The sequence below is a fragment of the Crassostrea angulata genome, chromosome 5 (assembly GCF_025612915.1).
Source record: "Crassostrea angulata isolate pt1a10 chromosome 5, ASM2561291v2, whole genome shotgun sequence".
Classification (NCBI taxonomy): domain Eukaryota; kingdom Metazoa; phylum Mollusca; class Bivalvia; order Ostreida; family Ostreidae; genus Magallana; species Magallana angulata.
Window position 1 is genome coordinate 27,691,769 of NC_069115.1, and position 20,812 is coordinate 27,712,580.

Sequence of the window (20,812 nt, forward strand, 5' to 3'; positions counted from 1 at the left end):
AATTTATGGATTATTTTCAAGAACTAAATCGATTAAAAATCAACTCCCAAAAATGATGTGTATTTCTGATCTGTTCAGTTGCAGGTAGTTGCAACATACGGCGTTTAATATCAAAACAGATTAAAAGTTCGGTTACATAGAACAGGCGTGAATATTCATAGACTCCGTGACATGGGAATATTACTTGGTACACGTATATAAAAAAAAATTTAAGACAAAAATGTGATTAAAAATAGCGAGAAATATAGATGACATTTGATACCATTGATTAACAAACGTTACTTGCGCCATAGACGCGACCCAAACAAGATATCAGTCCTATTTTAAGTTTTTGATTGCGTAGATGCAACATGTTCACAATTATGCAAGTGGTACATGGTTGTAGAAATGGATGCAAGTAAATTTAAGCTGTTATCAATATAATTAAAATTAGACTGTGAAAACTGCTCGTCTGCGATAGCGAACTTTTACATGATTAATTTTGATTAGATTGAGCTTAACAAGTATATTATGTTAGAATTGTTTAAGCAAGCTAAACTTGTAAACCAAAGGTATAAGATTATGGTTGTATGTACATGTATATGGTTGTATGTAAATGGGTGTATCTATGTTGCATGGGAGCAAGCAAGCTTGTCAGTTTATATTTCTTGGCATTGGTGTTAGTTAAGCATTGAATCATTATTTTTTGAAAGATGTGGTCTCATAACTGCAACGGTTTGTGCATACAAATTGAATAACGCGCGCCAGCGCGTTATGAAAATTTGTTTGCACATACCGTTGCAGTTATGAGACCACATCTTTCAAAAAATAATGGTTCAATGCTTATATTTACGTCTTTTAACATTTGTTCTCTTTCCGCAAATATGATTTATTTTAAAAAATCTCGGCCTTATTCAACGAGTAATGCGCAATTAACGGAAGAGCCATTGCAAAAGCCAAATTATGCTGACAAAAAAAAGTGCACAGAGTTTTAAATTCTAATAACACAATTTTACTTTCATTCTGTAATTTGATGAATTTATTTTTGGTATATACCAAGAAATTAATCAATTGAATTCATTTAAATCTTAAAAAATATTTACATCCATGAAATATTAATCAGCCCAAGTATATCAGGTCGTGATCCGGTTTGAAGTCGGGAGGAGAGTTAGTCATGTTCTGAAGGAAGACTGAATGTATTCATCCGCACCAGATTTGGTGATTGGGTCTTCTGTGTTGTGCGTAAATATCACTCAAATCTATCAATGCAATATAAAGCTGCTTGGTCCGATTTTTTTGTAATTACAGTATCAACATTTTTTTTACAAAACATTTATCTTAGAAAGTTATGGACTTTCTCCTATTTACACCAGCAAAATCAGTCTCCTTTCAAAGTTAGAAATATTCAAAGTAAATAAAAATAATTTCTCTTTGGGCAAACGAAAAAACAAACCAAAATGCATCACGGGAATGTTTAGAAAAGGAAACCGCTTGGTTTCGTCCCCCGAATGATTGGGGTTATTCAACCCGCATGCTATGCATCGATTGTAAAGAAAGCAGACTTTGGAAATATTAGCGAACAAAACGTACACATGTTTATTTATAATTTGTCTAATCATTTCGACCTTTATTTAAAGCGATGTCAAATTCGTAATACAACCATACCCGTCTCGTCGTCAGTGGCGAAATTTAACATGAGGCGAAATAACGCAGTACCTTTTAATGTGGTTTGTTTTGTTAGCAAATTTTGTACGTATTTTTCTTCATTGAAATTTGGCATAATTGACGGGTAAAACTACTGCAATGTCTATCATTATACATATACTAAGCATAGCAATCGTTTAAAAGCGTGCATAACATTTGATATAAAATCGGACCAAGCAGCTTTAATAAGAGGAAAGAAAGTGAATGTAAATATTTCGCTGTAAACAAAAAAAACCCAACAACAAACAAACAAGTTGCTAGAGTGGTGAAAAAATACTTGTTATTAAGCACAGAATGTCTGCCATATCATGATTTTCTTCTCTCTCTTTTTTTAAAGTTATGAGTTATCTCATTTATTTCGATTTTTTTATACGCGGCGAATCAATGTATGCACGGGTTTTCATGAATGAAGTGTTCATGTTGATTAATGGGATATTCTGCCAATGTACAGACACAGACTCGGTTTTTTATATGAAGATAAGTACATGCAATGGGTGCAAACACAAAAACGGGAAAATATCAAGTATCCACTTTATTATTGAACGAAAATTAGATTTAAAATGCAACAGAGGCTAATAACAATCACTTGCACTTCTAATTAGATGCCTGTGTGGCCACAAGGCTCGCCCTTTTGCCCAGTATGTCACCGCCTCATGCCGACGACCGCTCCAATCATCAAGTGTTGGTGGGTGTTTTTTGGGTAACTAGAATTACCGGAATACCCGCGATTTACAGAAATGCCCGGTGAAAACACCGAAATACCCTTCAAAAACACCGAAATACTTCATTTGAGCACAAATATTTAACATCATAGTTTGAATCTAAGTGTTTAAATGTATTTCCCCCATTTTCAGTTTGATAATAAGGTACGGCGTTCGCACTGAAGTATCATTAAAAAATTAAGATTTGTGTTTTTTAATTGTCTGGGTCCTTTCATTGACTTTCTTTTTCCTTTGACCTAATTTTTTCCTCAATGACCGTGGCTTGACAATGGTTGTAAGTCCGTCTGTTGATGTCACAGTTTTTTTGTCTTTAGGCCTGAAACTACGCAAACGTTTGTAGTGTCGGTCCCGTTCGTCTGTTGTTTTTGAAGCCCATACTGTTTTAGACATTTGGAATTGCTGGTGAGAATCGGCCAGCCGAAACTGTCCGATCGACACCAGCGCCCGTCGCATGCCCTTATACTGAGCCTCAATTAATGAGGTCAGTATGTCAATCAAGTCAAGGAGAGGTTTTGACTTCCAGTCAATGGCCTGTTTGAGAACGTGGTTTAGGGATTCCGAATTATTATTTGTCCAAACATTTTCAATTAAGCCTTAAGATAATGGTTTTTGAACTTTGTTTTTTAGATTTGGTTTGAGTTTCTTTTCAAAGTCATTTGAAAATTTTGTCGAATCCCTCAACCTCGTCTCAATCTCCTCTGACTTTACGTCAAAACAGATGGAATCGTCAGCTGTCACGAGGCCTTCGTCACCAAAAATCAAGTCTAAAATTGTCTGCCTGGACTCCTTGTCAATGCAATCATCCACAAGTTTTTGTTTGGTGTTTTGGTACAAATGCCGTTTACAAAGGATGTGGTTCGAATCAGGAAAGGCTTTTGTAATTGCATTGACAAGGGCCAGTTCTTCGTCCGACCCGATGACAAGTTGGGTAGTGTCGGTGTCCATGAGTTTTGTACGTAGGTGGTTAAAGAAAGTCGAATACGTATCAAAATCGCTGTTGTCGTGTGTGAACAGGGGCCCCCAAAAAATTGGCGATTCCCCGGTATCATCCCTGACAACCGCGTTTTGTTTAAAGCATGTTGCGGTTACATGCATGTCGCACAAGTTGAATGTCTTGTCTACACCTAGAACGGACTGACCATTACAGCATATATTTTTAAGGTCTGTCATCTGTTCGTCAGTATAGAGAATTAGACAAGGGGTTTTACATTGGTCCCTAACGATGGACTTAACAATAGAATTGCCATTAGCAACTAGCTTGTCAATTTCCGCAATGTGATCCGCTATGTTCTTTCTACGAATTGTCTGTCCAGAGTCATTGCGTCTGTCCCGTTTTTTGTCATTTTGTTTTTTGTCATATACCTGCTGCATATTGCTAGGTCCGGACAGTTCGTCATGCTTTTTTTTGAAGTTTGTTGAAAACGTCCAGAGGTTTGTGCTTTTGCAAGAGATCGGACATCTCCTGCATGACAGTCGACGGGGTACGCATAACTGTTTCCGGCTGGGGAGCAAGGGGCACATACTCCCGCTTGTCTTTAACTTTTTTTTGAGAACAGAAAGAGCCATTTTTTAAGAATACGTTTTCATATTCCCCAGGCTCGGATTTTACATAGTATGTTTTGGGAGTAGACCCGGAGTTTGAATGGAGTATTCCAGTAATTCTATGTACCGGGGTTTTTTTGACGCAAAGTTATAAAACAATAGTAATAAAATATTAATTAATGTACCATTCTCAATTACAACAATCAAACATTTTTTAATACCTAAATCAAGGTAGTGTCTGAAAGGAATATGTAGGAACAATGGTCAAAGGTTTATCTAGGCATTTGCTTGACTGATAAGACAGAAAACCTGTCCTGAAACACGTAACCAGAAAATGTTGTCAATATTGCTTGTCCTAGTTAGTATTGTTCAAACGGTAAGTCTAACATTTCTTTAATCATGATGATTCTCGTTCTTGGTTCACGTTATCAATTATTTAAATGGATTTTTTCCATAAAAATTTAGACAGTTTCAACAACAACTCACCACCCACACCATGGCATTAATGAGGGATTGTCTTTCCACTACGATGCTGAAACAGTAAATTAAAAATCTCTCTCTCTTTCTCTCTCTCTCTCTCTCATTGCTAGCGCTCGAGAGCGCTAGCAACTACGCTAGTCTTTTTTACTGGAATACGCATGCTCGACTTCATGGTAGGGGATACTGGGTATACTATTCTACTGTAGATAAACTGTACCATGTGAAGTTTGTTTTATCATCTACACATGATTTGATCATTACGTTTTTGGATTAATTGTGAATATCAAAAAGTAATGTTCATTGGCTTAGGTCTTATAATGCCAAGTTATAATTTCTAAAATTACAACAATAGCTAGCTCTCTCTTTACTACCTTCAAGCTCAGAAAAAAATATTTTTCGAGCTCGCCGAAAAGGCCCGAGAAGATTTGATTGCTACAAAACAGTACCTGATCTTGAAAATTTACACATGAAAATTGTTTCAGTGGATACAGAATGATTAAGCACAGTGAATGAGCTATGCCATTGTGGATGTGAAGCTCGTTTATATTTGCAATTTTAAATTGAAACCCCTACCCCACCCCCTACACAGTTTCAATACACCAATGTGCCCTCCTATCAATAAATGAATTAAATAAGTAAGAAAATTAAACCAATGGTTTAAAAATCTATTTTGTGTTTGATGATGGCTACAGCGCTAGCACACCAATCATAATGATGGTCTTTCTTTTCTTCTTCTTTTTTTTCTTTTTAAAAAATGTTTTCATATGTTTGTTCACTGATGTATATATGTTAAACCTATGAATCGTATGGTTCTTGGTAATAAACAATACCAATCTTTTTAAAAGATAAGCTTGTACCTGTAAATATATTTTTAATTTCCCACGATTTACAGCACATTATGGCGTTGAAGACTCACGGCCATTGTTACCTGTACGTGCTGACGGCCCACCAACAGCACAGCGTGCACACGTCCACGGGTCTGCACGCAATTGAGGTAAAAATCATTTTAAAAAATCATCTTCAGAAAAATGATTCCAATAACTTTAGACATATTAAGTATTTTACACGGTTTATATTATTTTTCTCTTAATTACATAACTTAAATTCTATGTCAAACATGTAAATATATAGAGGACTGTTTGTAATCATGATAACATATTCTGATATCTTGCACTCTACCATCTGCAGCATCAAATATTACATTATAACATCTATATCTTCTTACTCTATATTTACTCCTTTATCAATACGTTGTGTATATCATTAAGTTGTTGTAATTTGTTTTTTAATTTTTTATAAAAGAAAACAATGATAGATCTGGTGGACTCCCATGGAAGCTTTGTGCATTTCTCCGCTCAGGAACTCAACCTGTTGAGTCACGGACTCGGCCATTTCTGTGCTCACGCTACCGTATTGAGAATCAACTGATTGTGATATTGAAGGGAACTGATTATTGTCTTTTTTTGTAAAGCTAGAAATAAAAACTGATCTAAAAATAATACAAGATATAATAATGGTGTTATATAATGTTGTTATACTTTCATGTTAAATACTGAAATCTGATTGGTTAAGACGCAGTTAATAATATTTACTATTACCCTCAGCGTTAGCAACGCACTTGGCAACGGGAAACATTAAAAAATGTTACATGCGCGAAAATTATGCGCGTACCGTTCGCTGTAGAATTCACGTTATTCCTATATAAAAGCAGTAAAATTTTCTTAAAAATTTTAAAAAAGACATTCAGTATAACAAAATAAATAGTGCCTGTTTGGGAGGATAACAGTTGAAATTGACACCCCTCGAAAACCATTGTCAACCTCCGCTTCGCGTCGGTTGACAATGGTTTTTTCGGGGTGTCAATTTCAACTGTTACCCTCCCAAACAGGCACTATTTATATAATGTTTTATGAGAGAGAGAGAGAGAGAGAGAGAGAGAGAGAGAGAGAGAGAGATCTATACATTGAAAATAAAAGACTTCTATTGTTGAATTATTAAGTTTACAAATCTGATGTTAATCTTTTAATGTAACAGACATATGCATGAGGAATAAAGTTTAATAGGTTTTTTTTTTAAATCATAGCATACTCAATTTGTATAATAGCAACAATTTTCTAGTAGAAGGGTACATTTTTGATTTTGCACAGAGCATTTATATGGAGGGTAATCGTGTTCAAAAATCCCGACATGTAAACTATGCAATCGTGTTGATGTGTGAGCCTGAGCATGAATATGTGTAATTCTGATCGTGTAACCTATAAAACTCGGGCATAAACACGTGTAAGATTTGACTCAGTTCCTTCGCATGATGCACATTTTGCAACTTTATTGTTTACATTAGTTAATTAAACCTTCAACTTTGCACACTTTCAATCCGTATTTTCTGCATTTGTAACTTCAGGCTCGGCAATAGCACATCTGACATGATACAAATTGACAAATGTAAAGTCTACAAGAGTGTCGAATTTTGACATGACCTTACTGGTACTGTACCAGTTATCGGCTAAGACCAGTTATCGGCTAAACTGAGGGTTCGGGTCTATAACACGCGAATATCCGAGATTTTTTAATTCAGTCATCTGTTTCGAATAAAGAAAAGTAAGTTTGCTTGAAAACTGTCTTCAATATGTTTTAAACATGAGCTTTAACAATCATTGTTTACCGCTGATTTACATCTTTGCACTTTCAGCTGTGGGGGAAGTGACGTAATAAGTTAAAAACAGACTATTACCTCTTTGTGATACGTAATTATGTCTCTTCTTTGATTTAACATATAATATCAATAGAGATACATGTAACATTTATAAAGAAAAGGAACTCCTTAAATTCCGAGAGATTCATGGTGCAGTTGAACGCCTGATTGTATAATTATGCATTAGCGTACGATTGTATGTATTACCGTATGATGATAAAAGAATAATTCTATGAGTTTAATTTATGTATAATAACCCCTACGACCTACAGGCTGATCCCGCAAGGGACCTAATTCAATCAACACTTTGCAGAATATAAAATCAACATGTACAAGGATTTTACTATGTTATTATCACGAAGCTGATAACTGGTACAGTAAATCATAAAACCTAGGCAAATTCGGGGCTTGCTAAAAAGCACAGAAACAATATGTTTTGGGTTCTAAATGATGATATTATCTAACCGATGGATAAATAAGGAGTTCACAATTTAAAGTATGAAAAGTTTTATTCCATTATATCAAGAAATAAGGAAACACGAAAAGAAAACGTAAAATTATAGCCGATAACTGGTACAGTGCCAGTATATGGAAACAGAGACGTCACTGATAGAAAAAGGCTAGCTGCAGGTAAAGGCATGCCGTAATCGCCGGAATAGGGTCGGAATAAATAAAAAAAAAATATTAGGTAAGCCTATAATCATATTATCTCTGGATAACAACATTTCATAGAGTATTATTTTTCGGAAAATTAAATTATGAGATTGGTGTACATTTTATCAAGAGAATGTATAAATGATGCGAGTAAAGAATTCGATCGGCTTCAGATATCCTCTTAGAACTGAAAAAATTTACATTTAATGACTTTTTTTGAATACACGTGTATAAAGATATATACGCAACAGGGAGGAATAGTGATATTGAAAATTAGAGTCATAGTAGGTATACTAGCACTACCCTCACCACCCCCACCACCACGGATTAGGAATTTCATGATTTGGGGGGGGGGGGAAATTGGGCGGGTAAGATTGGAGTTATTGGTATACCCTCCCCCACGGATTAGAATTTTCATGATTATGGGAATTCTTGTCAATATTTTTCATGATTAGTTTAGACCCCCCTTTCAATTTGCTTCCGACGCCACTGTAATTAGAGTACATGCAACAAATTGTTAAAGTATAGGCCTCGGCTAAATTAAGAAAATATCTCCAAATGCATCCTTATCGCTACCACACAGTTGTGACAAGAACCCCCCCCCCCCCCCCCCCACGCGAAAAATTACACGGGGTCCGTCAGCTGAGTTACAAAGTTGTCGATAAGAAAAACAAATTATTTAAAGACATTGGTTTTGAGATTGCGATTACCCGGTAATATGAGACATAAGAAGCGACACCCTCTTTAAAAAAAATGAATAAAAAATCCAAAGATAAGGTTAACTGTCGTGAAATTAAAATATGTATAAATTATTTTAAGAAATGTTTCTTTGCATTGTCGGCAATATATAGGAAAAAAAGCCTATCATGCAGGTAAAAATTGACATTTTTAAAAAAATTATTTTAAGCAATTATTACAGGATTGAGTATGACGTCCTGAATGTCGGTTCAATACAGACTCACTTGTGAAGTTGGCTGATAAAAATTTTCTGGAGAGCTAGTATAATACAGCTTTACAGCCACTTGTGAACTAGCTGCAGGTCTGTAGCTCCCTGTCTAAAAATACAGATGGACGATCTTTGAGCTACAGTGCCTCCCATAGTAAAACTTCAATTTACGGCGCACAAAGAATATGCGCTAGTTTTTTTTTATTATTATTGAAGATTGTGTTATTATTTATCTTTCACTTACACAACAACAAAAAGTATAAATACATGTAAAGTAACATAAATTTTTCCGCGAAAAATTACCAAATCCTTGCAGGTCGTTTATTCTAACTAATTCGGAAAAATAACAAGAGCAAAAATGGGGTACTCTATATGCAATGTATTTGCTGATATTTTTTTTTATAAATTATCGGAAATCAAAATCCTAGCAATTTGCATACTTCTGATATATATGTATAAATGATCTGCAAAAGAACAACTTCCTATCTTGAAAACTGTTCGAGGAGTTATCGGTACAATAAGGATACCTTTTTGACAGCCACTCGCTCGTCTGCAATTTTTACTATTTCAATAATCGGAAACCCGGTTAAAAATTCACTCTCAAAATTCTTAGAATTCAGAAGCAATGGAGTTACATGGGAGCTCACGGCGGTCTTCGAACCCCATGCCGCTCAAAATATATTTACCCCCTTAGGAAATTTCTTGATCCGTCTCATTTCTAGAAAAGTGTACGCATTTACTTATATTCCAGTTTAAATTACATGTTAATTTTTTTTTAGAGATATAAGATATTAGGCATTTCCTTTTATAATACCATGAGAATTATATTACGGAAATTAGCGCATTCGTCACATCGGCAACGATTTTTTTTTCTACATGAACCTCTTCCTGTTTGTTCCAGTTTCAATCATACCTCAATTTTTTTTTCAAAAATTAATACCGGCGTTTTCGATAGAAAAGGTGTCGTTCATTAAAAGCTTATTGCAACAGTTTAGCTGAATATTATGGTTATTTTTCGTTCGTTCCGGTCCGGCGGTTACGGCATGCCTTTTCCCGCAGCAAGGCAGTTGCCATATAAGGTCATGTCAAAATTCGACAAACTTGTAGACTTTACATTTGTCAATTTGTATCATGTCAGATGTGCTATTGCCGAGCCTGAAGTTACAAACACAGAAACTACGGATTGAAAGTGTGCAAAGTTGAAGGTTTAATTAACTAATGTAAACAATAAAGTTGCAAAATGTGCATCATGCGAAGGAACTGAGTCAAATCTTACACGTGTTTATGCCCGAGTTTTATAGGTTACACGATCAGAATTACACATATTCATGCTCAGGCTCACACATCAACACGATTGCATATTCGGATTTACAAGTTTACATGTCTGGATTTTTGAACACGATTACCCTTCATACATTTACACTTGTTTTATTTTTAGAAGGCATCAGTACTGATTTTAACATACATGTATGTATTATATACATGTATAGTGTTGTTCACTTTGCACCTGTTTTTTCCTATTTGTGATTTTACTTCTATTCAAAATATTGACACTATAGTATTTCCCTATATATCCTTGTTTCACATTTTGCTTGATAACTCGATCATCATGAGTATACCTCAGGGTGCAAATGATGTTCATTCAAAAGTATGAACAATTTCCAAAAGTTCTCCTTCGAAACGCCTTCTCTAGGTTTTCAAGTTTCAATCCACGGAAAAAATAATTTAGTCTATGATAATTTTGCAGTGAAAACTACCCGGATGATAACGTTAAAAATATTGTGCAAGGCATTCCGAGTGACTTCTCAATGCATTTAAGTTTTTTGAAGGGTTTTTTAAATTGTATTAAAGATGTCAATATTTCTCATTATAAATATCTGTAAGAAATCTGTTTTCGGTAAAAAATGATAATTTATATTCGAAGATAACTTGGATATTTTCCCTTTCGTCAGTTTCAATTGTTTTTTCCTCTACAGGTATGTTTTTTTTATTAAAATAATCGTAAAAAGATATTTATGACTTATGAAAAAGTAGACCCCTCTCTCTCTCTCTCTCTCTCTCTCTCTCTCTCTCTCTCTCTCTCTCTCTCTCTCTCTCTCTCTCTCTCTCTCTCTCTCTCTCTCTCTCTCTCTCTCTCTCTCTCTCTCTCTCTCTCTCTCTCTCTCTCTCTCTCTCTCTCTCTCTCTCTCTCTCTCTCTCTCTCGTTCGTCGTAGTTCGATTGATTTGCCAACAAACAAAACGACTTCATTGAGACGCTATAGTAAAATGTTTGTCGGTGTTAGTTGAATAACATTATACAATATCAGATCGTCTGGTTAGCATGTAGACTTAAAATAAAATAAAAACGTCATGAACGTCAGGCACGTACATGTAGCATCAGAAGGGGGTGACCCCCCCCCCCCCCCCCACACTCACACACACAGATTAGGATTTTGATGATTTTTGGAAACTGTTTTGGTCAAGATTATTTAAAAAAGCGATGCTACGTGCCTGAACGGGAATTTAAATGACTTCTTTATTTTTAATATTCGATTGTGAACCTCATGAAAAAAGGAAATCTATACCCAGCGGTCGTAAACTTATCTCGAACAGATGTGACCTACTCTTAAGGTTTACAAATTATTTACATGTTTACATATTTCATATATAAGAGGGAGGTACAATTGTTTGCATTAATACACTATCAATATAGATCTAGATATGCATCGCGAAGATAACTGAAATTTCATTTTAAAAAGTGCACCAGTACATGAAATAATAACCCGGGGGGGGGGGGGGGCAACTGTCCCTATTTATACAAAGATACAGTAAAAAGTTAAAATTTACGAGGGACTTCTGACTGCAAAATATAAATCAGTAATTTCAAAATCAAACTCTAATCTGGTGGGCACAAGGGTTTGTTGTTTGAGGAAACATTTATCATGATTGGTATAACATGCAGTTTGTTTAAATGTCATTCATGAATCGCTTTAAATGACACACTTGTAAGCAGAAGTCAAATACTCGTATATAAATATATATATCAACTGCCAAAATCTGAATAACAATATTAAGAGTATTTTATGATAAGGCATGCGTAGATTTAAGTCCACATAATCTCTGTCAAACGCGCTATGTGACTGCCCCCGTACAACAGTTACGCTTAAATGTCAGATTGTGTCGAATTAGGTTACATTTATATGTGCTTGTCATGGCCATGGGTTTGTAAATAGCAAGGGAAGTGTGAAAGTCGCTTGTTGAATTGACTCGACCAGATGTTCTGTGGGAAATCTACACAACAGGAAACGAGTGCTAATGTAGGATAATTATTTGCCATTACATACAGGTAACTTACGTATAATTGTACTTTACAGAAATGTACACGGAAATCTTTATTGGCACCCAATGATTTTTTAAAAAAATACTTCTCATTTTAAAACGTGCAATGATTTGATAGCGAACAGTGAACATGATTATGAATTTAGGTTTTTAATATCATTTTACTTAATTGTACATATACCGCATATGATTAACTATTTGTTTGTACAAATTAGAATATTATGCAATTATTTTACACAACACGTTAACACATGCATGGACAGAATCTAATATGTAATTTACAGTTACCTTACACAGGTTATAAGGTATTTTATATATATGCATGTATCGATCAATAAAGTAGACATCTGGTACAAGGATACCGTATAGATCTATCAATTATAAAACTAGTGTCTAACATTATCTTTATTTAACGTTAGTCAATAACTAAAGTATGTTTCATTTTATTCAAAAGGTTGTAGGAAGTTTATTAATAATTCATACAGACATCGCTTGTACAGAGTACATTGATCGCATACATTATATATACACCCACTGCAGATGAAGTGTTTGTTTACTTTTTATGCCGACTTCACATGGGCTATAATCCCCTCAGCCATAACTCATGCATGGCCCTGATCTACAAGCTGTAGCTAGAGTTATTTCCACGTTAAAACATTCCAGTGTCGTCGTTTCAGACCCAGAGAGTCAGGAGACGTCGTAGCGGTGGATGGCCAAAGTTCTGGCTAAGATGGCCCACCTGACCTACTTTAATGGAAGAGGACGGGGCGAGGTAATCCGAATGATGCTGGCAGCTGCTAAAATACCGGTATGGATTATATTAATTCAGGAGAGTTATCTCTCTCTCTCTCTCTCTCTCTCTCTCTCTCTCTCTCTCTCTCTCTCTCTCTCTCTCTCTGGATTGTTTAATTGGGGGAGGAGGTATAGTCTAGGGGTGTCGGCTTAACTTTGACAAAAATATCACATTTGTTAAAAAAAGTTGGTTGTCCTCTTGAATCAAGTGTTCGGTGTCGAATTTCTGAATCACTTTCCGCATCACAAAATCCAATGACTCGATTTTTTTTCTAACATGTACTTTGATACTGCATGTTAACACATTTAAATCGTTACCATTTTATCTACCGCGTTGAGGAGTAATCTCCTTTTTATGATTTTAAAATACGTACGTTTGTCATTGGCTAAAGAAAATTACTTTTTTATTGCTTAATTTTTCTATATTTCTTTGCCCATAAGGACACAGATAGATTAAGATAACACATTTTTTTTATCACTGATAGTTTACGGAAACATTCTTAACAGAGCGGCAGCCTTTTGAGAAACTGATACAAGGTAAAGTATACATATACGCCATAACCAGTAGAGCAACTGAAAACACACACTACGTACCCGATGTGTTGTTAAATATGTTCATTTCCTTAGAGACCTTTTTATCACTTATCCATAAAATGAATAATTTATGATTGCAAATAAAGATTTTAAGTGGTCTGTAAACTAGATGAAAGAAGATTGATATTTGACTTGGGAAAAAATCTAAATTTTCATTGATGTTTTCTAACACACAATATTATAATCCAATGCTAATATGCTCAACCCTTGTTATATACTTTCGTCGTATAGGGGATTAAATCATGCTCATACAGCGAAAAATTGTATTTTCAAATTTTTGTAAACTTTAAATGAGAACGAATCTACATGTAATCGATCATTAAGAGAATTTCCGAAGCTTTAGATTATGTAAACATTTTTGTCTTCGTTTAAGCTTTTGTTGTATTTGTTCTGATGTAGATGGCCTCTTGCCGTTTAAACAAGTACCATTATTGAAGATTGATGACATGGAATTAGTCCAGACTGGAGCCATCGTCCGCTACGTGGCGAAAAAAGGCGGGATGTACGGAGCAGACGACAAAGAGGCAGCTATGTAAGAGAGAGAGAGAGAGAGAGAGAGAGAGAGAGAGAGAGAGAGAGAGAGAGAGAGAGAGAGAGCACAAATCACATGTACAAATGTAGATATGGTTTAATTTTTAGTTATTTAGCTATTTTTTGTAGAAACGAAGCATAATATATTAAAAAAGAGCTCGCATCTACATGTACAATTGTACAACATGTATATACTAGACATAGCGATATACTGTAAAATACCGAGGCGTTGATATAAAAAAAAAACCATCTGACATATTACATCGTTGTTTGTCATAAAAAATCACAATGCTAAAACTGTTTATTGTAATACATAAACATATGTGCATTAAATTAATCTATATTACATAACAGAGATAAAGAGAAAGAGAGAGAAAAAAAAAGATGGTCATTAATTATGCATTGGTCCTTAGAAAACAGCTCAATATTATATTGGACAAGAAAATGTAGCTGTATTATTTTTAATTTACACGTCTATTGTCATTGCTATAGATACATTTTCTTACTTGCAATATAATTATATGTTTTTACATATTTTAGGATCGACATGTACTACGAGGCGTCACGTGATTTCTACTACAATTTTCTACCGGTGCTCTTTATGAAAACGGAAGAACAAGCCGTAAAGGACGCAAAAGCGGCGGGGGAGGACAAATATTTCCCAGCCCTAGAAAAGGTGAACCTTAATTAATTCGTTTCTACACTTTAAATTAACAAAAAATGTCAACCCCTTCCTTCTTTGCACTCCGCTGCATTACCTTGTTTTTGTGGAGGCAGGGTTGTACTGAAGAAATTATATTATACGTTTATTATTTCTATAATCTTTGTGACGATTTATCGTAATCTCCACGCAATTATATTTAATAGGTTTGCGATCAAAGATCAAGAAATTTGAATCCGGCTATTGACACCAAAGATGAATGTAGGCCTCTGTCATGCATAACGTGTATGCAAGCCCTACAAACATTAACCATTTATCTGACTGAAATGTTGTAACAAATGATACATGTATAACATCAGGCGAATGCGAACGCTGCAAGTATTGATAAAATATCACGATCTCACAAAAAATTACAAATATATTACGAAACTCTACCTTGTGAAACTGGGTTCATTATTTTGCACCTGTCGCACGACTGAATGATTCTATAGCACACTTTATTGTCGATAACGCCATTAAAATACAATTACAAAATATCATATAAACTTCGACTAACTACCAGCGGTGTATTGATCCGTGCTACTTCATTCATCCTTGAAACAGACTGATAATGAACTTGGTCATACAACTAAAAATTAGAATTTAAAGACATTTCTTTTTTTTTCAAAAACAACTTATTTCTTTATAAATTAAAATTTAAATCATATATCGTTTAGAAGTTACATGTACGCGAAAAAAGAAATTTTATATACTTTTTTTTTTTTTTTTTTATAAATTTTGTTATCTACATCTACCAACTAAGATCATTGAAAAATGATTTTTTAACAAAAGATTTACGAAAGTGGATTGTTCAATACAAAATAATTAACACTAAAGAAAAGACTATTTGAGGAAATAACCCGTACTGTAGGAATACATGTTATTCTAGACTTGTACCATTAAAGAAAAAAACTTACTGTATGTATTTGAAAAACCCTTCATTTTTAAAATGCGCAAGTCTAACTAAAAAACAAGCCATAGATTTAGATAACCCAAGACAAAAAGATAATTACCAACTCAGTGGGATAATATGGTGGCATAGATCTGCCACCACTTGTCAGATAATTATGTCGACTTGTCAGATCTTGATGTCGACCTGTCAGATAATTATGTTCACTTGTCAGTTCTTTGAATCGACTTGTCACTTATTCACGTGTTTAAGAATTCAACACTTTAACCTTTCCACGCCCAATTTGTGCCATCCATTTGAAATAATATTTTCTGACAAGTCGACATAAGGATCTGACAAGTTGACACAATCATCTTTTAAGTCGATATAATAATTTGACAACTCGACATAATTATCTGACAAGTCGACATAATTATTTGACAGGACGACATAACATCTGACAAGACAACATCAGATCTTTATGTCGACTTGAGAGATAATCATGTAAACTTGTCAGATCTTTATGTCAACTTGTCAGATGATTATGTAAACTTGTCAGATATTTATGTTGACTTATATGATATTATAATGACAAGTAAATGCATGGCAGTTAGAGGCACTAACACGCTTTGAAAACTAAATATTGAGTTTCTAGTCACTATGGTTATTTTCTGACAAGTCAACATAAAGATCTGACAAGTCGACATAAATATCTGACAAGTCGACATTATCATTTGAGAAGTTAACATAATTATCTGACAAGTGGTGGCAGATCTATGCCACCATAGGATAATGTTATATTTCAGTATCAAATGCTGAATAATATATCTTTTTATTTAGAAAATGGTTTTGTACATTTGGTATCGATTTGTTAGAAAAATATTGAAAAAGAGAATGTTAAAATTATAGAGATTGAAGGAAACCGGAAGTGGCTACCTAGTGGGGACCTCTTTAACAATGGCGGACGTCGGCTTCCTGGAGGTGCTCCTGCTGTGTGTGGAGTTTGGGGGCGACGATTTCCTTGATGACCACAGTGATGTAAAGGTACATGTACAAAATGTTTATACTGCCAAAGCAAAGAGAGAAAATGCACAAAGACGTGAAAAAAGCAACAAACGTAGAGGTTACAATACCAGTGTTACATATAGAACCATTTTAACAAGACCTTGGACTTTCAGTAGGGCGTAGCTATCTATATGCACCGATTGCGAAGTCTTAGCTAAAAGGCCAAACAAATCTTGTTGAGCCATGGCTGAGTGGTCAGCAATGAAATAGACAGGCCTATATACGTCAATTAATAATTGGTGTTAGACACAACTACCCAAAGTCCAAGCTCGTGTTAAAATGGTTCTATCTGCACGATGTACTCCAGAAAGTAAAGTACGTACATGTTTTCATTATGTCAATACAGAGCAAGGGTTTGTATTTAATTCATGAATTGTTAATACGAACGTAAGCGGGGTACGAGGGTTGTTCGGAAATTATTGAGACAACTCGAATATTTTCTTTCCTAATTGACGAATTTTGGTATAAATTGGCATAGACACTGAAGTTACGCCAACAAAAAATAAAACAAAGTGATATTAAAAGAATATCTAATATTTTGTTTACGACGATAGATAAACAAGTCGGTGGTCGGGGTACCCGGCGCAGCCATGAACTCGGAGATTTAATAACTTAAACATTCCGTAGAATTACAGTTATTAATAAAAGAAATCAAATTAAATATGTTCATTTTGCTATTCTTTGCGACTAACTTTTGATTAAGTTTCACTGATGTTTGAGTTGAAATACGGATATGGTACACATATATTTACCAAACAATAGAAATCTGACAACGACTTTACATTGAATTTTGACGTCAAGGCGGCGCATTAAAAACCGTCAAACTGGTGGAAATCTCGGAAGAAGACCTTTTAAGGCCAAGCAATTGCTTAAAAAAACTATACGATGACAAACCAAGGTATAGAGCTTCAGTTCATCATATTTTTTTCACTGATTGTTTAACTAGAATTAGGCCAAAGGGATTAATTATCAAGCACTTTTGACACACTAACTGTTATCAACAGTTCTAAAATATATAAAAAAATAACTGCAGGAGACATTCGCAGTAATTAGACTTTCGGAAAAAATAACTCGATTTTCCCCCTGAAAATAACAAGAATGACAGAAAATGTAAGTGATGATATCTTGAAATGAAAACAAAAGATGATAAATAAAGAATAATTCTTATTTCCGTTCGTTTGTAAGGTGTTTAAAACACAGGAGCAATAAGAAGCGTTAAAATGACGTTGCGAAAAGTTTGCGGTTGCGCCGGGTCATTGGACGAAGGTAGGTTGGTCAGCTTACCAGAAATGATCTATTCATGCCATGAACAAGAAACTTTTCACATTGATAGTCTCGATCCTGATTTACGTTTTGGTGAAATTTCAATTTTTTATCTTTTTTACTAAAAGAATAAGAGGAAATGTCTCAATAATTTCCGAACAACCCTCGTATATTTTAAATCAGGTTCCAAATGTTTCGTTGCATTGCGCAATGCATAATCATAACTATGTAAATCCGCCTAGAGGAAAACATGGCACAATGATTAACTTAAAGGTTTGTTATGAAAGCCAAACATCAAATTGCACTGAAAAAAAGTTACGTGTCCTAAACAGATAACAGGAATAGAACATTGTATTGAAGTTTTGAATATAGCAAGTAAAAAATCAGAATAAAACAAGAAAGGTACGTGTATCTTACAGATAAAAGAAATTATAATATGCGTAAAAGTATACGGGATTGAAGTCTTACATGTATAAAACAAAATTGTTACATCAAACCACTGTGAAGGAAAGGCCCACGTATACAGATGAAAGAAGAAAGTGTCCGGAAAGAAGAAAACCATCAATTTTTTTTCACTAATGTAATCCCAGAAGCAAAAACTTTTTATTCTAAATAAAGGAGCTCAAGAAATAAAGAATATGCTAAAAATGATACATATGCAGATGTTTGAAAAATTTTAATGTTTTAATTTTTATCTTTCAAAGACTTTAATTTTCTTTTGTGACCACTGTTATGGGATTTGCATATACGAGGGTTGTTAGAAAAGTTCGCGGACAAGTTCGATTGTGAGCGGACTATTCGCATGATACCAGCGAAACTTTTCACAGTAATTTTGCTGTAAATCACTTTGTCCGCGAACTTTTCTAACGACCCTCGTATATTACTGTAGAAGAATATGCAAATAACTGCCACTCAGAATCTATTTCTTGTCCTTTTAATATTACATAGACATGTATACATTAATTTTGCATATATTCATAATGATATTGAATATTTAATATTTTTGTTCGATTCAGCAATATTACCAAAGACTAGTCGCCACACCACTGATGGCAGAATTCCTGAAAAGTCCTTTCAGAAAGAGAAAGAACGATGAACAGTACATAAAGGAAGTTAAACGGGTGTTAAACAGGGAGTAGTGATAAGTCATCAACCATTACTGTCATTGATAAATCACTGTCAACAGAGAGGCAATAGTAGCATACCGTGATATTACAAGTCCATTGTATACACGATTATTGAAGAAATCGTTGTCAGTTGAATCTGTAAGCAGCTTTATATGTGGTTTCTTGTATGAGAATTCTACATGTACTGGAATGATTATGCATTATTTTTATATTTAAAATATGAATGATCAATGTTTAATATTTTGGTCGAAAATCTACGAATTATATCGTCTCTTGTTTGTAAGATTGATTTATTTTTTGTCATTTTCGCTTTAAAATTCATCGAATTTAAAAGTGTTATGTGTACAAGATTGAGTTAATGTACGAGTAAATTTCTCTTAATTTTGTTTTTGTTTGATGTCGAATAATCATGGTGTAATTTCAAATGCGTATACCTATTAGGTATTAGTATAACATACAATAATATAAAACATACAAGATAAATTTGTATTGACCAATCTACATCTAAATTACATGTATACTGACATGAACAGCTAAAACTTTAAAGTTAATGACCACATGTATACTGATAAGTCCAAATTAAAATTCAATCAATTCCTATATTTTTCAAAATAAAGCTTTTGATTGGACCTTTTTTTACGTACGTGCGTTTAAAACGCAAACTTTAAAGGCAACAGTGCTGTTTATAAATATCGGAGGTCGTAAGGGATACCAAACTTTAAAAAAAAAATGCTGGATTGTAGCTTTTAGGTATGTTATAAATTCTTTGCAAAAAAAAAAATAAATAGGTTACTCACTTCTGATATTTGTTCTGGGGTTTTTTTTACATTCACTTATTCGAAATTCTTGAAAAAATTTCGCTAATCACAAAGGTATTTATTCTATTGAAACTTTAAGCGAATGTGATAATTTGGATTTGTTCTGCTGATCTCCACAAAACACAAAAAATCCGGAAGTGATCAGCCGTGCTTTATTTACACTCATCATATTGGATCCAATTTATGAATGAAATGTGTTAGTTTTTTGCCCATCAATGCTTTACAAATATTTACTTCTGTGATAAGTGAGAAATCATGTTGCTATCATACTTAAAAAACCACATGCGCTGAAATATTAGAATACCTTTCTGAATGATTGGTATTCTAAAAATCTCTCAATCTCTCTCTCTCTCTCTTTCTTTCTTTCTTTCTTTCTTTCTTGAGATACACATGAGATGTTTGAGATGGAATGTTGAGACCTCTCTCTCTCTCTCTCTCTCTCTCTCTCTCTCTCTCTCTCTCTCTCTCTCTCTCTCTAACCCTATGCCCTATTTATCCATATCAATTAAGACCTCCTGCATCCGGAGAGATAAACTACATCAGAAGTCCATCACTGGGTCGCTATATGTTTTCTATTGATCCTGCATATCAATTCCACACACCTGCCTGAATTTTCGAGGGTTTCTTTTTTTCACTGGCTTTGGCTGAAAGCAGAGCAAAGTTCAAACATCTCCCCACCTTCAGTAACCCCTCCCTTTGTTTTTACCGAACTACCTGCCTCAATAAAAGTCAGGAATACTTGGAAGATACGTCAAGAAGCCTTAAGAAGTACCCTTATGAATTACTCCAGAACAACGCTGCAATCTGTCAGGACTCGGTAAAACTGTCCTGCCCCCAACTGTTGCTTGGTTGCAATAAACAAAGTTCATGGGTAAATGAATGAATTAATATACTGTTGACTTGCATACATTTTTTGCATACAGTATGCCCTTTGGAAAACCCTCGTGTACGTTCGTGTAACTTCGTCGACGTTATTTATAGACGGTAAGATTCGC

The 20,812-nt window shown here is 34.5% G+C and overlaps 2 protein-coding genes across 4 annotated transcripts; both read left to right on the forward strand.

Moving 5' to 3' along the window:
* Nucleotides 1–4,191: 4,191 nt before the first annotated feature.
* LOC128185882 (uncharacterized) lies at nucleotides 4,192–5,937 on the forward strand. The gene is made up of 4 exons (XM_052855568.1): nucleotides 4,192–4,323; nucleotides 4,413–4,487; nucleotides 5,320–5,421; nucleotides 5,730–5,937. The coding sequence occupies exons 1-4, from the start codon at nucleotides 4,282–4,284 to the stop codon at nucleotides 5,853–5,855; spliced, it is 345 nt and encodes a 114-aa protein (XP_052711528.1). The 5' UTR covers nucleotides 4,192–4,281; the 3' UTR covers nucleotides 5,856–5,937.
* Nucleotides 5,938–11,841: 5,904 nt separating this feature from the next.
* On the forward strand, nucleotides 11,842–19,800 carry LOC128186161 (glutathione S-transferase 3-like). Of its 3 annotated transcripts, none has more exons than XM_052855910.1 (7): nucleotides 11,842–12,045; nucleotides 12,702–12,846; nucleotides 13,316–13,367; nucleotides 13,824–13,956; nucleotides 14,496–14,631; nucleotides 16,454–16,588; nucleotides 18,889–19,800. In XM_052855910.1, the coding sequence occupies exons 2-7, from the start codon at nucleotides 12,748–12,750 to the stop codon at nucleotides 19,009–19,011; spliced, it is 678 nt and encodes a 225-aa protein (XP_052711870.1). In that variant the 5' UTR covers nucleotides 11,842–12,045; nucleotides 12,702–12,747; the 3' UTR covers nucleotides 19,012–19,800. The 3 variants fall into 3 exon arrangements, with proteins under 3 accessions (XP_052711870.1, XP_052711868.1, XP_052711869.1); XM_052855908.1 differs by having other exon boundaries at nucleotides 11,843–12,045; nucleotides 12,716–12,846; XM_052855909.1 differs by lacking the exon at nucleotides 11,842–12,045 and having other exon boundaries at nucleotides 12,615–12,846.
* The last annotated feature ends 1,012 nt before the right edge of the window (nucleotides 19,801–20,812 follow it).

Bases quoted from the DNA above. Each gene is read 5' to 3' on its own strand.
- LOC128185882 (XM_052855568.1), top strand. From the start codon at position 4,282: ATGTTGTCAATATTGCTTGTCCTAGTTAGTATTGTTCAAACG. The intron at 4,324-4,412 runs GTAAGTCTAACA...ATAAAAATTTAG, and splicing joins TAGTTAGTATTGTTCAAACG to ACAGTTTCAACAACAACTCA. The intron at 5,422-5,729 runs GTAAAAATCATT...TTTTTATAAAAG, and splicing joins CGGGTCTGCACGCAATTGAG to AAAACAATGATAGATCTGGT.
- LOC128186161 (XM_052855910.1), top strand. From the start codon at position 12,748: ATGGCCAAAGTTCTGGCTAAGATGGCCCACCTGACCTACTTTAATGGA. The intron at 13,368-13,823 runs GTAAAGTATACA...GTTCTGATGTAG, and splicing joins TTTTGAGAAACTGATACAAG to ATGGCCTCTTGCCGTTTAAA. The intron at 14,632-16,453 runs GTGAACCTTAAT...TTAAAATTATAG, and splicing joins ATTTCCCAGCCCTAGAAAAG to AGATTGAAGGAAACCGGAAG.